A 14,858-nucleotide genomic window follows, 5' to 3' on the forward strand; every position below is an offset into this window, starting at 1 on the left:
GTTGACTGGTCTGTCAAGGGGTGTGAACAACGGTTTCAAATCCCAAGATGTGGACCAGAATTCATGCATTTTACATGGGAAACATTTCTTTCATTTGTGTGTAATGTTAGAAACACAATTCTGAGAAAAGCAGCATTACTAAGACGAGCTGTAGCACGCAGTACAAAGGTCAACATAACTCAAATATTCTTTGGTATGTATTGGTATGTTTTGATTTCCACTGCTCTGTTTATCATGAAATGGCAAAACTAGATGCGAGGATCAAAAGTGGGTACAAATTTAAAACTAAAGGTTGACTCTAAAGGAAACTGAAAGAATTGAGATTAAGTGTTGATTAATTGAGAAAAATAATCGACAAATTCATCAGCAATGAAAATAATGATGAGCTACAGTCTAAAAGCGATTTTTAAAGAATCACTTGAAGACTAAAGAACGGCCAAAATGACCAGGAAACCAGCTACAGCAAGAGACGCCCCCCCAGCAGCTGTTTATAGGATGGTGGTATTTTCTCGCCCTGGATAAAAGCTGTTGACCAAATGGCACAGTTTGGACACACAGGTTGTTGTCTAAAACTCATTTAGTTTGATGTTTTGACTGTCGTTTTAACCCCCCTCCCTCTTTCCACTTGCTTCCGACCCAGGTGCTGGGGAAGGACCACCCAGATGTGGCCAAGCAGCTGAACAACCTGGCCCTGCTGTGTCAGAACCAGGGCAAGTATGAAGAGGTGGAGTACTACTACATGAGAGCGCTGGAGATCTACCAGACCAAACTGGGCCCCGACGACCCCAACGTGGCCAAGACCAAGAACAACCTGGTGAGAGGGGTGGAGGCGGGCGAGGATGGGAGTATCTCCTGAGTTCGGGAGGAAAACCTCTTTTACAGCATCATGCTGAAACTTAACATTCGCTTCCCTGTGTTCCTCAGGCGTCCTGTTACCTGAAACAGGGCAAGTTCAAGCAGGCTGAAACTCTGTATAAAGAAATCCTCACCCGCGCTCACGAGAGGGAGTTCGGCTCTGTTGATGGTACGACATGTGACCGCATGACAAACACACACAAACATGTTTATTTTTGGACATTTTATCTAACATCCCCCGATGCAGAGTGACTTAATATCACAAACAAACAGATGTGTACCGCTCTGACATCCCTCCAATGTAAAGGTTAATATTATCATTTTGGTGGCTATAAACAAAAATGACCTTTCAGCTGAGAAATAAAAACCATACTTCTTCAGAAAGTAGTGACTTCTTAAAACTTCTCTCCTGCTGGTTATCTGAGTGAATGTTTGTATTTCTGACTTTCATGTGTTTCTCTGTAGATGAGAACAAACCAATATGGATGCATGCTGAGGAGAGAGAGGAACAAAGCAAGGTGAGCGAAACATGTTGGTATTTAATAAATGCTATTGTCAAGTTTGTTTAATGTAATTTGTTAATTAACTGTTTTAATGTTTGTCCCCAAACTCTGACACACCACATTTGAATTTTAAGTCTGTTGATATCTACGCGTGTGTGACAGTTCTATGATACAATTTCAGATGGAATAAGAAAGATTGACTGCACAAAGAGTTGGATTAGCAGATTAGGTCTTAGTAGTAACCATCAAATGCTGATGGTGCGAGTATTCGACTTTCCCAACAAAGAGTTTATTTTCGTCACGGTTTAAAAGGTTTATTTCTGGAAGGAGCCCTGACGCAGCAATAATCCCCCCACTTAATAACCCTTCATGTTATCTTTGATGGTATTAACAGGCCACTAGTTATGAAAAGGGTTAATGTTAATCTGTGAACGCATGAATCACTTCATATTATATATTCATGGGTCCATGCTTCTTGTACAGGCTTGCAACATGTAAGCCCCCGTAGAGTCCCGGGAGCAGTTTTGTTATAAACTGATGAAAGTGACTTGTTATTAACTTTCTTTTGTCTTGTAGGGGAAGCAGAAGGATGGCTCACCATTCGGAGAATATGGAGGCTGGTACAAAGCCTGTAAAGTCGACAGGTCAGTGTGTTTTTCGTGTTTTTCCGACCTTTTGGAGATTTCCGTGTTTTTCTGCCTCTGTGCCGGTTTTGTCAGTTTGTTCATCATTTCGTGCGGGTTGTAACATTAAAAAGAAATGGACACACCGTTTTACACGTCTTCCACGATGTAAGCTTGTGAAAAAAGTTGCAACTTAGTCTTTTGTTTTGATTGATAGACCCCTAGTGGTAAAAATAAACTGTGTGTTTAATCAGTTGTTCAGTAAATGTGAAATAATATTCCTCCTTCTTGTTTTTGCAGCCCCACAGTGACCACCACCCTGAAGAATCTGGGCGCCCTCTACAGGCGGCAGGGCAAGTTCGAGGCGGCGGAGACTCTGGAGGAAGCCGCCATGCGTTCCAGAAAGCAGGTGACTCAGGATTCCTATCTGGTCATTAAGACGTTGCTGTCGGTTTTAAAAACTTTCGCTGCTTACAAGTACTCAGATGAAAGAACAACTCTGCACTTACAGCAGATTAAAAGGCAGAAATGTTCAATCTAGTGGTAAAATTAGGGATGAGATGATACACTCAGGATGGTGAGGAGCTTTTAAAGCTCCTCCGATTGTGTGTTACTTCTGAGAATTAATGGGGTCCCCTGTGGAGGCGGTGGTGAAGCCCTGCAGCTTTTATCCTGAATTAGGATTTCCTGCTTTAATGTCAAGTATCTCTCAGTTGGGAAGTAGCACGAGACTATTTTAACTGGATTCACAGCTGTGGAGACTTTTGGTAATTAATCATATTATGAATACACGTCTAGATGCCTCTTATTAAATCAAGCGGTTAGTTTGGGCTGAATTATACTGCTGAGAAAAACAATCCCTGCCCAAAATACCTTTAAAGATTCAGTACATTTACAATATCCATAGAATTTAAGAGGTAGAATGTGTTAATGAATATAAAACCAGCAAGACTTTTACAACATGACCATTGTACAGGTCGTTGTCCTGTCCGTCTGGGTTTTTCCCCTCTTGAATAATTCATTCTTCAGACGGGGTCACAAGAAACGGTCTTGGCATCAGTCTGCATCGTCGTGTAACGTTATCGTCTGTCCAGCTTTAACTATGCCAGAGGCTGCTTCATTTTGCCAGCTCGTTCTAAAGAGAAATCCTGCTGAATTTACCTTTTAAATACCTTTTTAATAAGCAAATTTTACATAGGAGAACGTGCATCTTTTACATCCATCTGGTAAAGAAGGGGGAAGCACAATGTCAAACATTTGCTGCTTTTCTTAGTCCAAAACACAAAGACTCTTCATTTACTATAACAAATAACAGTTATTTGGACAACAGAAGCATTTTGAAGATGTCACTTCGGGCTCTGGGAAATTGTGATGAGCATTTTCACAATTGTTCACACTTTTTAGACGAAATGATCTATTGTGAAAAGAACTGTTTGTTGTAGCCCTCGTATCACAGGTTTTCAGTGTTCTAGTTTTAGTTCTAGCTGCATACTTACACCAGATGTAAGCTCAGCTGGTCAGAAAGCTTTAACATTTGTAACTATGGTGATGGTACTAAGGAATCAACATCATCCGCAGCAGGAAACAACAAGTTCCTGTTTACTGAAAACACTGAGAATTTGCGCCATTTTGCTTTCGTGACTCACTTTGCTGAATGAGTCCTGATGTGAGTGAGAGTGTGTGCCTCGGCCTGTGTTCCGTGCAGCAGGTGGTAGAAGTCTATAGCTTTAATATTAATTGGATTGGATGAACTGGTGCTTGTTCCTGTCAGCTGTACAGAGTCCATATGTGTGACAGGCTGCAGGTGGCAGAGGTGCTCAGCTTTGCTTTAATTGGATTAGTTGAATTGGCATTTATTGCTGCCTTGTGTGTGTGTTTGTGTGTGTGTGCGTGTGTGTCAGGGTCTGGACACTGTTCATAAGCAGCGTGTGGCGGAGGTCCTGAGCGAGCCCGAGGCCCGTGAGAAGCAGCGGAGCCGCGAGAGCTTGACCTCTGACACGGTGAAATACGAGAGTGGGCCTGACGGTGGCGAGGAAGTGAGTATGAGCGTGGAGTGGAATGGGGTAAGTACAGTACACAGCCCTCGACACGTTACTGAGAGTCCTCAGACCAGGAACACAGGCAGGGTTATAAGACGAAACAGCCTGTATGTTTCTGGACAGAAGCCATATTTACAAAGTGATCTGGTCCTGATGAATCAATGAACTCTGTTGAGTGATTCATCTTAAAGTCGAAGTCATATAAAGCTGGTTTGGTGCAGAGTATTTGGAGCATCAACGGTTTGTTTTATAATGTTTATCTTAGTAAGGTTGATGGCATTCATATGTAGTAAATGCAGTAGGACGGTTTGAGGAGAACAATCTCTAATAAAACAGCTATTGCTGAGTCTTTTTGACATTTGTTTACAACTTTTGGTTCAGTTTTTCGCATTAGTTTGCACCAAGGAAAACTAAAAGTGTGATTTCACTTTTAATGCACCTGATGTCAAAGAGCTCAATTCAAAACACCCTAAAAGTATCTATTGCAATATTCCAGCTTTGATGACAGTCCTCTCTGAGTAGACTAATAAAACCTAAGCAACATGTTAAGATGAAATCCTCATTTATTCCATTTTATGATTAAAAATGTAAATGTGGCTTCTATCAAGAAAGATACTCTAAGGTTGTTCAGTACTTAGTGAATCTTACAGTTCAGCAAAATCAAAGTATAAAGGTCATTTATACTGTGCTACACTGTTAATGCTGATTGACTGTCAGAATTACTAGAATAGCTTCTGCTTGTATTTCGCTGTTAGACTGACTTTTATTAATAAAACCAAGTGAGAGCTGCTCTGCTGAGACGCTTCAGTCTCTCACAGTAGGTGCCTGAGCTCCAGTCCTAGTGGTTTACATTTACATAGTGCTTTGCTCATATTAAACACTCCTTTCCACTAAACTTTCCTCCTGTAGAGCTTTCCCAACTAACTCCAAGTCTTAAAACTGCTTTCACAGCAGCAGTAAAGATCCCTCTGGTCGCTCATGTTGCCAACACCCACCTAACATCCTCTGCCGCAGAGAGCTTCACGGTATCTGCAGTATTTTCTCAGTCTCTGGTGACTGCAGTGGCAGAACATGTAGATGTAGAGTCTCTGTAGGCTGCTCATCGTTTCATTTCTTAACGGCTGCTGCTGCTGCCGCTGCTCTGAGCCGGCCTGCTCACATAGCAACAGTAGTCATAGTGCCCTGAACAACCAATCAGCATCTCTCTCCTGTACGTCTTGTTGTGGCTCCGGGAGGTTTGGTGTGAGACACATTAGTGTGTATACACACTGTGTCCTGCAGACAATCTCACACCACCAGCTGATCTCTGCATTTATTTATATCAGGAAAGCAGCCTGTCATGTCTGGAAAGAGCTTCAGCTGGAAGGAGATTATATGTAAATTACACTGTGAGTCATCAAGGATACTAAACGTAAAAGCGTTCCGGATTTTGATTTGAGTCGAGATAAGATCAAACTAATGATTCCTGAAGGGAGATGTAGCGTTACAGCATCATCAGAGAAGTAGATACAAACAGTAAACAGGATAAGTGAATAAAAAGATGTGATAAAAACAGAAAATACACAGATAAGAGGAATTTAAAAACTCTGTGCAGTTTATTACACGAACCAAGTGTGCGTAAATATATGTGACAAACCAGCAACTTTGTGTCTGTCCACGTCTGCCCACTTGTTAGTCCAAAGACAAATAAACAATAGAGGACACAGCTAGCTTAGCATTAGCCTGCAGCTGAATTTCCAGACACTCATCATAGCATAGCATAGCATAGCCTTCAGTGCTATTTAATCATGGCTTTGGAAAATCATGACATCCCTAGTGTTATCCAAAATGGTATGAATATTAATATGTAGATAAGTATGATTGCATTATGAATATAATCAGGTATTAAATATATAAAGTGAACATTAGATGAGTAAAAACATGGTTTCGGGTATTTTTACCCTCCGCTGCGTCCCTGCAGTATATCAGACTGCATTTTTCTTTCCAAAATGTCAAAGAAATCATCACTTCCACTGCAGCTCTCTCCACAGGCAGGTGTGACAACAGCTTCCTTCTTACTTTTTATAAAAAGTCCTCTGAGAGGCAGCGTGACTCATCAGTCTGTTCATCTGACTCTACACGGGCTCTGTACTGTACTCCTTCTGTGTCCTCTGGACACTGTTGATGTTTGTGATCTGTGTCCACTGTGCTTTATCTGCCTGTGTTAATGTGTCTCCCCTTTGCATTTGTGTGATGAGCTGCTGCCTGAGAATGTAAAGTGTGAATTTTCTGATCTTTTATTTCTCATCTTTGGTTCTTTTATTAGCATGTTAGCAGCCAGACAGGAAGGATAGTTGTTGACTGGATGTTTAGTAGGCCTACAAGCTAAACATTTACATGTTAAACCCAGAAAACTCTTATTATGATTCAGTTAGCTTGTGTTTAATATCTTTTAATCAAACTTTAGCGATTAGATTTTAATAAGTAGCTCGAAATGTAGGAAACAAATGGAGGTTGTGACATTTTTGCTATTTTCTGACATCTTCAGTCCAGAAAATTTATTTATAATGTAATCAATCTTGAGTTGCAGCCCTGCTTTAGACCTATGAAGCCAAAGAAAGACATGTCCTACACGTTGTCAGAAGTCTGTATTATGCAAAGTTTGACAGAAAACCTTCAGTGTCTGTCCAGCTGCTCTCATGTTTCTCCCTCCTGCATCTCCTCTGTGTTTATTTTGTGTTCTAACAGAGTTTAATCTTGTTCTTCTTGATATTCTAACAATGATCCAGATGCAGACGTAGTATCTCTCCACCATTTTAAACAGTGCAAAGACTCCACCTAGTGGTAACGTCTATGAATTACAACAGTCACTCACACTGAATGGTTAAATGCACAGATCCTGAAATAAAATCAAAGAAAGGTAAAATCAGTGTGTTACGGTTGGTCAGCATAAGTATCAGGTTACTCACACAACATCTGGATTTGGAGTTTTGCAGGCGTATATTTTGTTTATTATAACTCCCTCCTGCCTCCATTTGTCATCTCCCTGTGAGATCAGTCGGTTCCTCTTCAGTTTGTTTTGGTTTTCTGGGTTTTGGAGCTCTTAACGAGTCAGTGGGCGAGACCTCAGGCCATTTGGACCGGGCTGTGGAAAATGGCTGCCGGGCTCCGAGAAGCTAAAGTCTGGGTGTTTTTGTTTTACCAGAAACTTAAGTAGGTTGGAGCAGACATAGAACAGACATGTTTTTAAAGCTTTCTGGGCTGTTTTTAGGATATAAATCATGTTTTGCTACAACATTCTGCTGTTCTGATCTACAAAAATAAAGATATGAAAGTTATATTTTAGCTGAACCTCCATTTGTGGGTTGTTTGGATGAGAATTTGTAGCTGCTGCAGTTTTTAATGGATTTAAAATAAATTGTTATTAGTTCTGGGATAGTTGGTGCCAAAACCTAAATTATCAAGGTCATGTACATATTTAATATGTGAGTAATTGAATTACTGTGGCAGGTCAACTTATGCTTTTCCATAATTTTATTACCTCTTTTTGGCTCTGATAACAGTCAGACTTTTGACTTAAACTTTAAGTTATTTAATCTTTTTTCTTCCAGTTAGCTTCCAAATGGTGTTTGCTTTTCTTTCTGGGAGTCCTTATTCACATTTCAACCTCCAAAAAGTACACATTTCATTGGCATAGTATCAGCAAGACCAGAAAATACAGTACAAGCAAAGATTTACGAAGTTAAGTGATGCACAAGGTGGTAGAGATACTGTGTCTGACTGGAAACCCCGTCGATAACCTTGTCAGTCTCTCTAATTCTGTTTCCCTTCATCTTCTCTCCCTCCATCTTGAATTTCTCCTCTCAAACTCTCTGTCTGTCGTCTCACTGTCTCCCTCCTTCTTCTCTCTTCCTGCTCCGTCCGACCGGCGGCAGGCATAACTCCAGATGCCTTGTAATGGTTCTAAAAACTTGTCTTCTGCATGACGGACGCCTCGCCTCACCTCAGCCCCTTCAGCTTTGCAGTTTTCTTCAGCTCTGACTCCCCCTCTCTTTCTCCTCCTGCACCACCACCACCACCACCACCTCCTCTGGGTTCTGGTGGGATTCTTCACGGGCCGGGTCGAACCAGAGCGATTATTGGGTTAGGGGGAAATGTGGAGACGGCCTGTTTGTCTAAATTCAAATTTCTGCTTCCTGCTCGTCTTGAAGCTCTGTACTCGACTGTGTGTATGTGCTGTGGGTGGGAAAGGACCGGGGTGATGTTTCTTTATGGCAACATTAAATTTGTGCTTCTTATCATGTTCTCTCTGCTGTCCTTTAACACCTTCCTCTGCTTCTCTCTCTCTCTCTGTCACTCTCTTTAAACTGTACTTTCATTCTGGCTGTAGACTCATTTAATAGGTTGTTTAAAGAATTATGAGGACAGATTGACAGTAAATCTCTGTTTCCCACCTCTCCTTTAAAGCTTAACTCTGTCCATTTTGTCCTGGACTCCTGGATCAAGATGTCTAAAAACTAGACCTTTGTTAGATAGTTTGTTGAGTTGTTTAAACTTATAGAAGTTAAGTTAAGTAAGCACCAGTTTTTGCTCAAACTTCCAGGAGAGTGAGAAAGAAAGTCAGTGAACAAGACTAAACGTCACGTGAATATCTCGACTTTTTACGTCAGATAGATTTTTGCCAGCAGCGGTGGTTGTTTAATAGTTTGTTCACCACCAGCAAAGTAAGTTTGACCACACGGTCATTTGTGTTTAAATACGTTACTCGTAAGCTAGCAGGCAGCGTCACGTACCGAAGGGGTGTATGTGTCTGAATTCAGGTCAACTATGAGTCCAATCAGCAGTCACCTGAGATTCTGGTTCTCTTCTTTTTCCCATCGCACATTACCTTACAGAACAGAAACACCTGACAATGCAGCACACTCAAAAGTTAAAAAGTAATATTTGAGCTCTCCTCCCGTCGGTAAACGGCTTCGGATCAGAGCAGAATCTAACCTGTCTTCGGGTGTTTATTCCTTCAGAAGGTCTGGCTCAAATGTGCAAAATAAAAAGGTGATGTCAAGCATGTAGAAGTTCCAACAGTTAGTCCATTAATTGCCGATATCAGAACTATAAATCCAGAACAGCACTTAGAATCCAACCTCTGACAGATCCGTTCCAGGTGTGAAATGTTCAGAGTTAAAGCTTTAAACTTCGCTCTCCCTCTTCCTGTCCACGGAGGTTCGAAGCTTCTCGTCTGTCCTCAGTCGTCCATTCAGTTCGATTCAACATTCACATCTGAACTCATTCGTGGTGACTCACAGCTCGTAGTGATCTAACATGCTGTAAATAACATCAGCGTAACTCGTCAGCATGATCGAGAGCACCGTTGATTGTGGCTCTGTGGGTTTCTGCTCCTGTTAGAGTTTTAGTCATTAGCTTGTCGCTCTGTGCTCTGTGTGATATCAGACTAAACCATGTTGTGATGTCAGCGAGAGGACACGTTAAAGGGAGCAGGCTTCGTGCACGATGGGCTTCAAATTAGAGCCTGTAACCGAGTAGAGGTTATTAAGAGTTAAAGAAGAAGTCTAAACATCGTGCATCCAGCCTGGTCACCTTCTGTATATCTCTGTATATAGACGTCAGGATGGTGTGGGGGGTGCGGAGGGTTTACTGTAAACAACCGATGAAGTGAACTAGTCTCCTCGTCTCTGTTCTCGGCTCCTGCTTAATAACTTTCTGCGTGTCCTGTCCTGTTTGTGCATCTTCCAGTTTGTCTTTCTTAACTTCTAATAAAACCTAAACTCTTTGCTCACCTGAACCTGTGACTGTCGCCTCTTTGTGTGTCCCCTCTCTTTTTTCTGTGTGTGCCTTCGTAACTGAGTGAGCTCTAAACATTAATACCTCTCAGCAGCAGCACGCTCAGGACTGATTAATGAGCCGCAGTCAGAAATCCATTAAACTAACGAGATTTCATTGAAATTGTGTGAAATATAGTCGGACCACATGTTTGTCCTTGAAGGAGTAAACTACCCATCTGTCTTCGAGTAGAAATTATCCTCCAGAATGATTAATTCATTACTTCTAGATCATCTTAAGTGATTACAGAAGGGAAATTAGTTAATTAAATTAAACAGTGAGGGATATAAATCAGATTTAACCTTCAGTCTTAGTTAGTTTACGTATTAAATATATTTTGAGAAGGATTAGAAAGAGAATCTGCAGACTGAGTTTTCCCCCTGAAAGAAAAACACAGATTTTAGCTTTTGTTGGAAAAGAAACATGACGTGAAGTGGAGAAAGTTACGAATTCTGGATGAGTTGGTGTGGAGAAGATAAAATTAAACTTTCAGGAAGATAATTACGGTGATGTTAGAGGAGGTTGAAGCCAGACAATCTCATTTGATGGACTAAATAATGGGTTGATGAGTGTGTCACTGATGCACAATGTTTACAACAGTCCCAAACTGTTTTACCTCCACATCACCTGCTGGAAAATCCCTCACATCAAGTCTAGACTTTACTCAGAGATGAGATCATTTAAACATCAAAGTGTGAAAAACTAGTTAAAAGTAGTTTTCTGCTAAAAGGCTCCAGAGACGATGGGAGGAAACTTTTGATTACAGCCTTTTTACAACCACACCGGTGTTATTAGAGCTGCTGATGTCGAAGGTAGAACTGTGCTGATCACATACATCACTGGATGTGCAACAAAACGCGTGAATTCACCTGTGTGGAATTACAAATGCACAGATTTACTGAGTTGTAGCTTCACTGGTTTGCACATGAGTGTGTCTCTGCACTGCAGCATCGTGTACGCACATGAAAGAAAGTCTGCATGGAAGATGGTGCACTTGTAATCTTGTGTGTGTATATTAGCGTTTGAAGAGTGCTGCCAATAAACCTTTGACTTTAATTTGACATATTACAGCCCCGAAGTCCCTTAAATTATTGAGAATACATGTTCTTCTCTTGCCGTTTTAGCTTCTGAATACAGTATTTAGAATAATTTGGACACGACATATTCAGCATCTTAATGAAAATGCAGGTTTTGCAGAGTCTGTTTATTGATTTGAAAATCTGCATCAGACAACAAGCAGCTATAAGAATTTGTATAACGCTAATATACATACATGTGTGTGTTAGAGGAGAGAGTGTGTGAATAACTTTGTGCCGTCTCCCATCAGGACGGCTCCGGCTCTCTGAAGAGGAGCGGCTCCTTCAGTAAACTGCGAGCGTCGATCCGCCGCAGCAGCGAGAAACTCGTCCGCAAGCTGAAAGGCGGCGGCTCGACCCGAGACAGCGAGCCCAAAAACCCCGGGTAACTATCCCAACAGACCCTGACTGACCCGCCACAGGTGACTCTGACTTTATGCCCAGCAGGCCGGCCCGGAGGAGCGAGCCGGCGCTGCAGCCTTCAGCTTGACGGGCGGCGTACTAACCAAAAATAAAAGAAGGGATTCGCTCTACTTTGCTGGTGGTGAAGTGGTGTAACTCTGCTGTGTTTGCACATGAACTGAGGGAGCTTCTACTGGCACATATACACGTTTCTTTTTATTTCCTACTTCATTGATTTACCGTTCTGTTTTCACACACTGCCTCTGCACACTGTTCAACTTTCTCTGGAGGTTAGATCGACTCTGAGTGACGATTAAAGTCCTGATTAAAGATGAAATATCGAGTTTGAAAAAAGGTTTAATACTTTGATTTACAAATGGAGGAAAGTGTGTTGTTACAACTTCAGAACATGTTCTCATATTTAGAGAATAAAAGTTCTAATAATTCAAGAAAAAACATGTAGTATGTATTTATACCGTCAGAATAAAGATTAATATTCTAAGACGTAATAGATTCTTGAGTAAAAAGTCAAAATATTACAAGAAGTAGACGTTTTCAGCTTGATTATAAAGATGTAATATCTTTAAAATGAATTTTTGAATATTTCAAGAGAACAGTGGGAATATTTTGAGGTACAGCTTCAGAAGAAATGTGTAATATTTACAGAAAATGTCAGTATTTTGAGAAAAAGAGAAAAGGCGTAAGAGATAAAAATGTGATGATCTGAAAAAAAGATGTGATAGTTTTGAGATCAAAGTAAAAATATCACCAAAAACAGTCATTTTGAGAACGAAGATATAGATTAAATATTGAGAGAAACTAAAATAGTTTGTACAGTTTCAGAAAAGAGATGTAATATTTAGAAAATATTTCAAGAAAAAAAAATATTGTGAGACAAAATCTTCAGACACAAGTTGTAATATTTATAGTTTTGAGAAGAGGAGTTTCTCCTCACAGTGGTCCTGATATCAGATCGTATTGATGGAACCTGATCAGAAAACCAAAGCTAACAGAGAGCAGAGAGCGGTGGACGAACAGATCGGTATCGATGAAGTTGGAACTCTTCACTCTCGCTGTGACGGCGACACGTAGAAAAGCATCTGCAATGAGACACAAACTAACGTCTGCTTCTGAACGGCCTTCATGCTTGTTTTGCTGCCTGTTTTTTTTTTTTTTTTTTTTTTAACCACTAATAGTCACAACTATTTATTGCATTTTGTGGCTCCGGGCTATTTTTTTCAATTTGTTTTGAAGAATAGTTCCGTCGGACTCTTTCTGCTTTTGGATTTTTGTTGTTTTCATTTTCTTTGTGTATCTGACTCCGGAAGACGAACGCGTCTGCATGGCTGTTTGTGTTCAGGATTTTATGCTGTGATGAAGTTTATTTATGAATAAATTGTTTTCATTTGAATGTGGACTTGCATGCCTCATCTGTGTGCTCACTGGTTGGTTTCCATCTTCCTCTGTGTGCTGCTCTTCTCTGTGGCGGATGATGATGATGACGATGATGATGTCACTGCTGTCATCATCTTAATCATCCCGATCGGTCTGACGGGTCTCGGTAAAGTTACATCACTGCAGAAACGTCCATTTTCACAAGGCGGCGTTACGTGTGCTGATAGTTTCATCTGGTGAATGAAAAGAAGCAGAAACACTGGCGAGATCACCTGGAAGGAGAAGCCACTGTTTTAAAAGATCAAGTCACTGCAAAACTTTTATTTATTGCTTTTTTTTTGCTTTTTAAAGGTTTACAGCAGCAGCAATAAGTTGGAAATACGGGGAGAGAAATAAACGGGATGACATCCAACAAAAGATCCCGCTAGCTCATGAATATCTCCCAAAAAATATAGATGATTATGGTAATATGTCGAGAAAGAAGCAGGTTTAATATGTTGTGAAACAAGAAGTAATGGATTTTAGGAAAAGTTTTATATTTTATGAATAAAGATAAAGATGTTATCTCTGAAAAAACATCATAGTCCAAGAACATATTTGTAATATTTTAAGGTGTTAATATGTTGAGAAAAAAGATGTCATATAGAGAATAAAATTGAGGAAGAAGAACTAAAATCCCTAGAAAAAAGATGCAGTATTATGAGAAAGTCTTCATTTCTCAGGATAAATATAATATTTTCAAGATTAACATGTTATATTCTGAGAAAAAAGACGTGATAGTTTAAGAAAAACAGTGAATATTTGGAGAAAAGGAGTTTTACCTTCATATGATGCTTACGATACAGATGGGAAACGTACGTACAAGATCGACTGCTAGCTTCCTTTGATCATGTTTAGTTAGGAAGTTCACACGTTTTTTTTAAAGGAAACATTTGTTCGATGTTGCTCGGATCAGGATGGACGTGTTTCTGCAGTGTTGACTTACTGAACTCTACTCAAGTTTGTGTTCATGCATGAAATGTTGGTGTTTGCATGAACTTCACTGGCTGTAAATATCAGTTCACACCACTCACAGCTGATTAAAAGACTGTTTCAGGTGACGCTCATTGACATGTTGGTACCACTTTCTGATAAGGAAGATTTAATAGTGTTTTTAAAGTGAATTTAATCAACTTCAAGTCAGTATTAAGAGAAAAATAAAGGTTTCCCAGATCATGAAGTTTAGCAGTCGTAACGGAAAATGGTACCAAAATTAAATAATTAACCGTCTAGATTTAATAACCAGGATGAGAAAAAGCTGCTAAGCAACCAAAATAAACTTTGTGTGAGAATATCATGGATGTCATTAACCAACACACACCTTCACCATTTTCCACTGAGCTAAAAAATCCTCACACCTGACTCTCCACCCCCCTCACCTCTGACCTCTGACCCCACCACCTCCTCCTCCACCACCTCCTCCTCCTCCACCTCCTCCCCTCCTGCATGTCACTGCTCTGGGTGCAGCATGAAGCGAGCCAGCTCTCTGGGCGTTCTTAACGTGGGGGACAAGGCTGCGATCGACCACTACCAAGTAAGGAGACCGAGTGTATCTGCAGAGAGAGTGAGTCGGTTTGTCTTTAACCTGCTGGTGACCGGAGGGTGACGACCTCTTATAGAAAGGTCAAAGTTCAAAGTTCAGGTTATTTTAACTCACTGAACGTTTGAGAGTCTCAGATCTTAAAAAAGAAAAGGTTTGTTAAAGGTTAAAGGGATTTAATACGTTCTTTGGGGCGTTTTGCAGCAGAATATGAAGCAAATGTGTTAAATTAATTAGTAACACAAGACAGAAACTAACTTTAAGAGGTAAACTGAGGTTCTTCCTTTGCTCAAGTCGACTTTTCATCAAACTTTCTACTTTATCACTTGAATAAAATCACATTTTTGCATAGAAAACACATGAAGAGCTTATAAAATCTGATTATTTGACATAAATTTAACAGCACAGCTAAACCAACTGAGATGAGTTGATTGACAGCTGATTAAAATAGACTAACAGCTACTTTAATTAGCGTTTTACAGATTTTTTTCGTGTAAAAACAAATCTATTAGGTTCTGATTATTGTTGGAGAACGTTCAAAACATAAAAACGTCTGAATAAAGATGCAA

At 40.3% G+C, this 14,858-nt stretch overlaps 1 protein-coding gene across 6 annotated transcripts in view; it reads left to right on the forward strand.

Annotated features, from left to right (window-relative positions):
* Window positions 1-14,858, forward strand: part of klc1a (kinesin light chain 1a) — a 45,338-nt gene that overhangs the window by 25,116 nt on the left and 5,364 nt on the right. For 2 of the 6 annotated variants that reach the window (XM_030392381.1, XM_030392382.1), the window contains exons 8-15: window positions 641-814; window positions 925-1,024; window positions 1,321-1,373; window positions 1,935-2,002; window positions 2,282-2,390; window positions 3,883-4,044; window positions 11,165-11,298; window positions 14,217-14,283. In XM_030392381.1, the coding sequence (XP_030248241.1) occupies window positions 641-814; window positions 925-1,024; window positions 1,321-1,373; window positions 1,935-2,002; window positions 2,282-2,390; window positions 3,883-4,044; window positions 11,165-11,298; window positions 14,217-14,283 (867 nt within the window). Of the gene's footprint in view, window positions 1-640; window positions 815-924; window positions 1,025-1,320; window positions 1,374-1,934; window positions 2,003-2,281; window positions 2,391-3,882; window positions 4,045-7,934; window positions 9,800-11,164; window positions 11,299-14,216; window positions 14,284-14,858 lie in introns of those variants that run through there. The other 4 variants (XM_030392383.1, XM_030392384.1, XM_030392385.1 and 1 more) reach the window with 4 other exon arrangements.

The sequence above is a fragment of the Sparus aurata genome, chromosome 16, assembly GCF_900880675.1.
Source record: "Sparus aurata chromosome 16, fSpaAur1.1, whole genome shotgun sequence".
Lineage (NCBI taxonomy): Eukaryota > Metazoa > Chordata > Actinopteri > Spariformes > Sparidae > Sparus > Sparus aurata.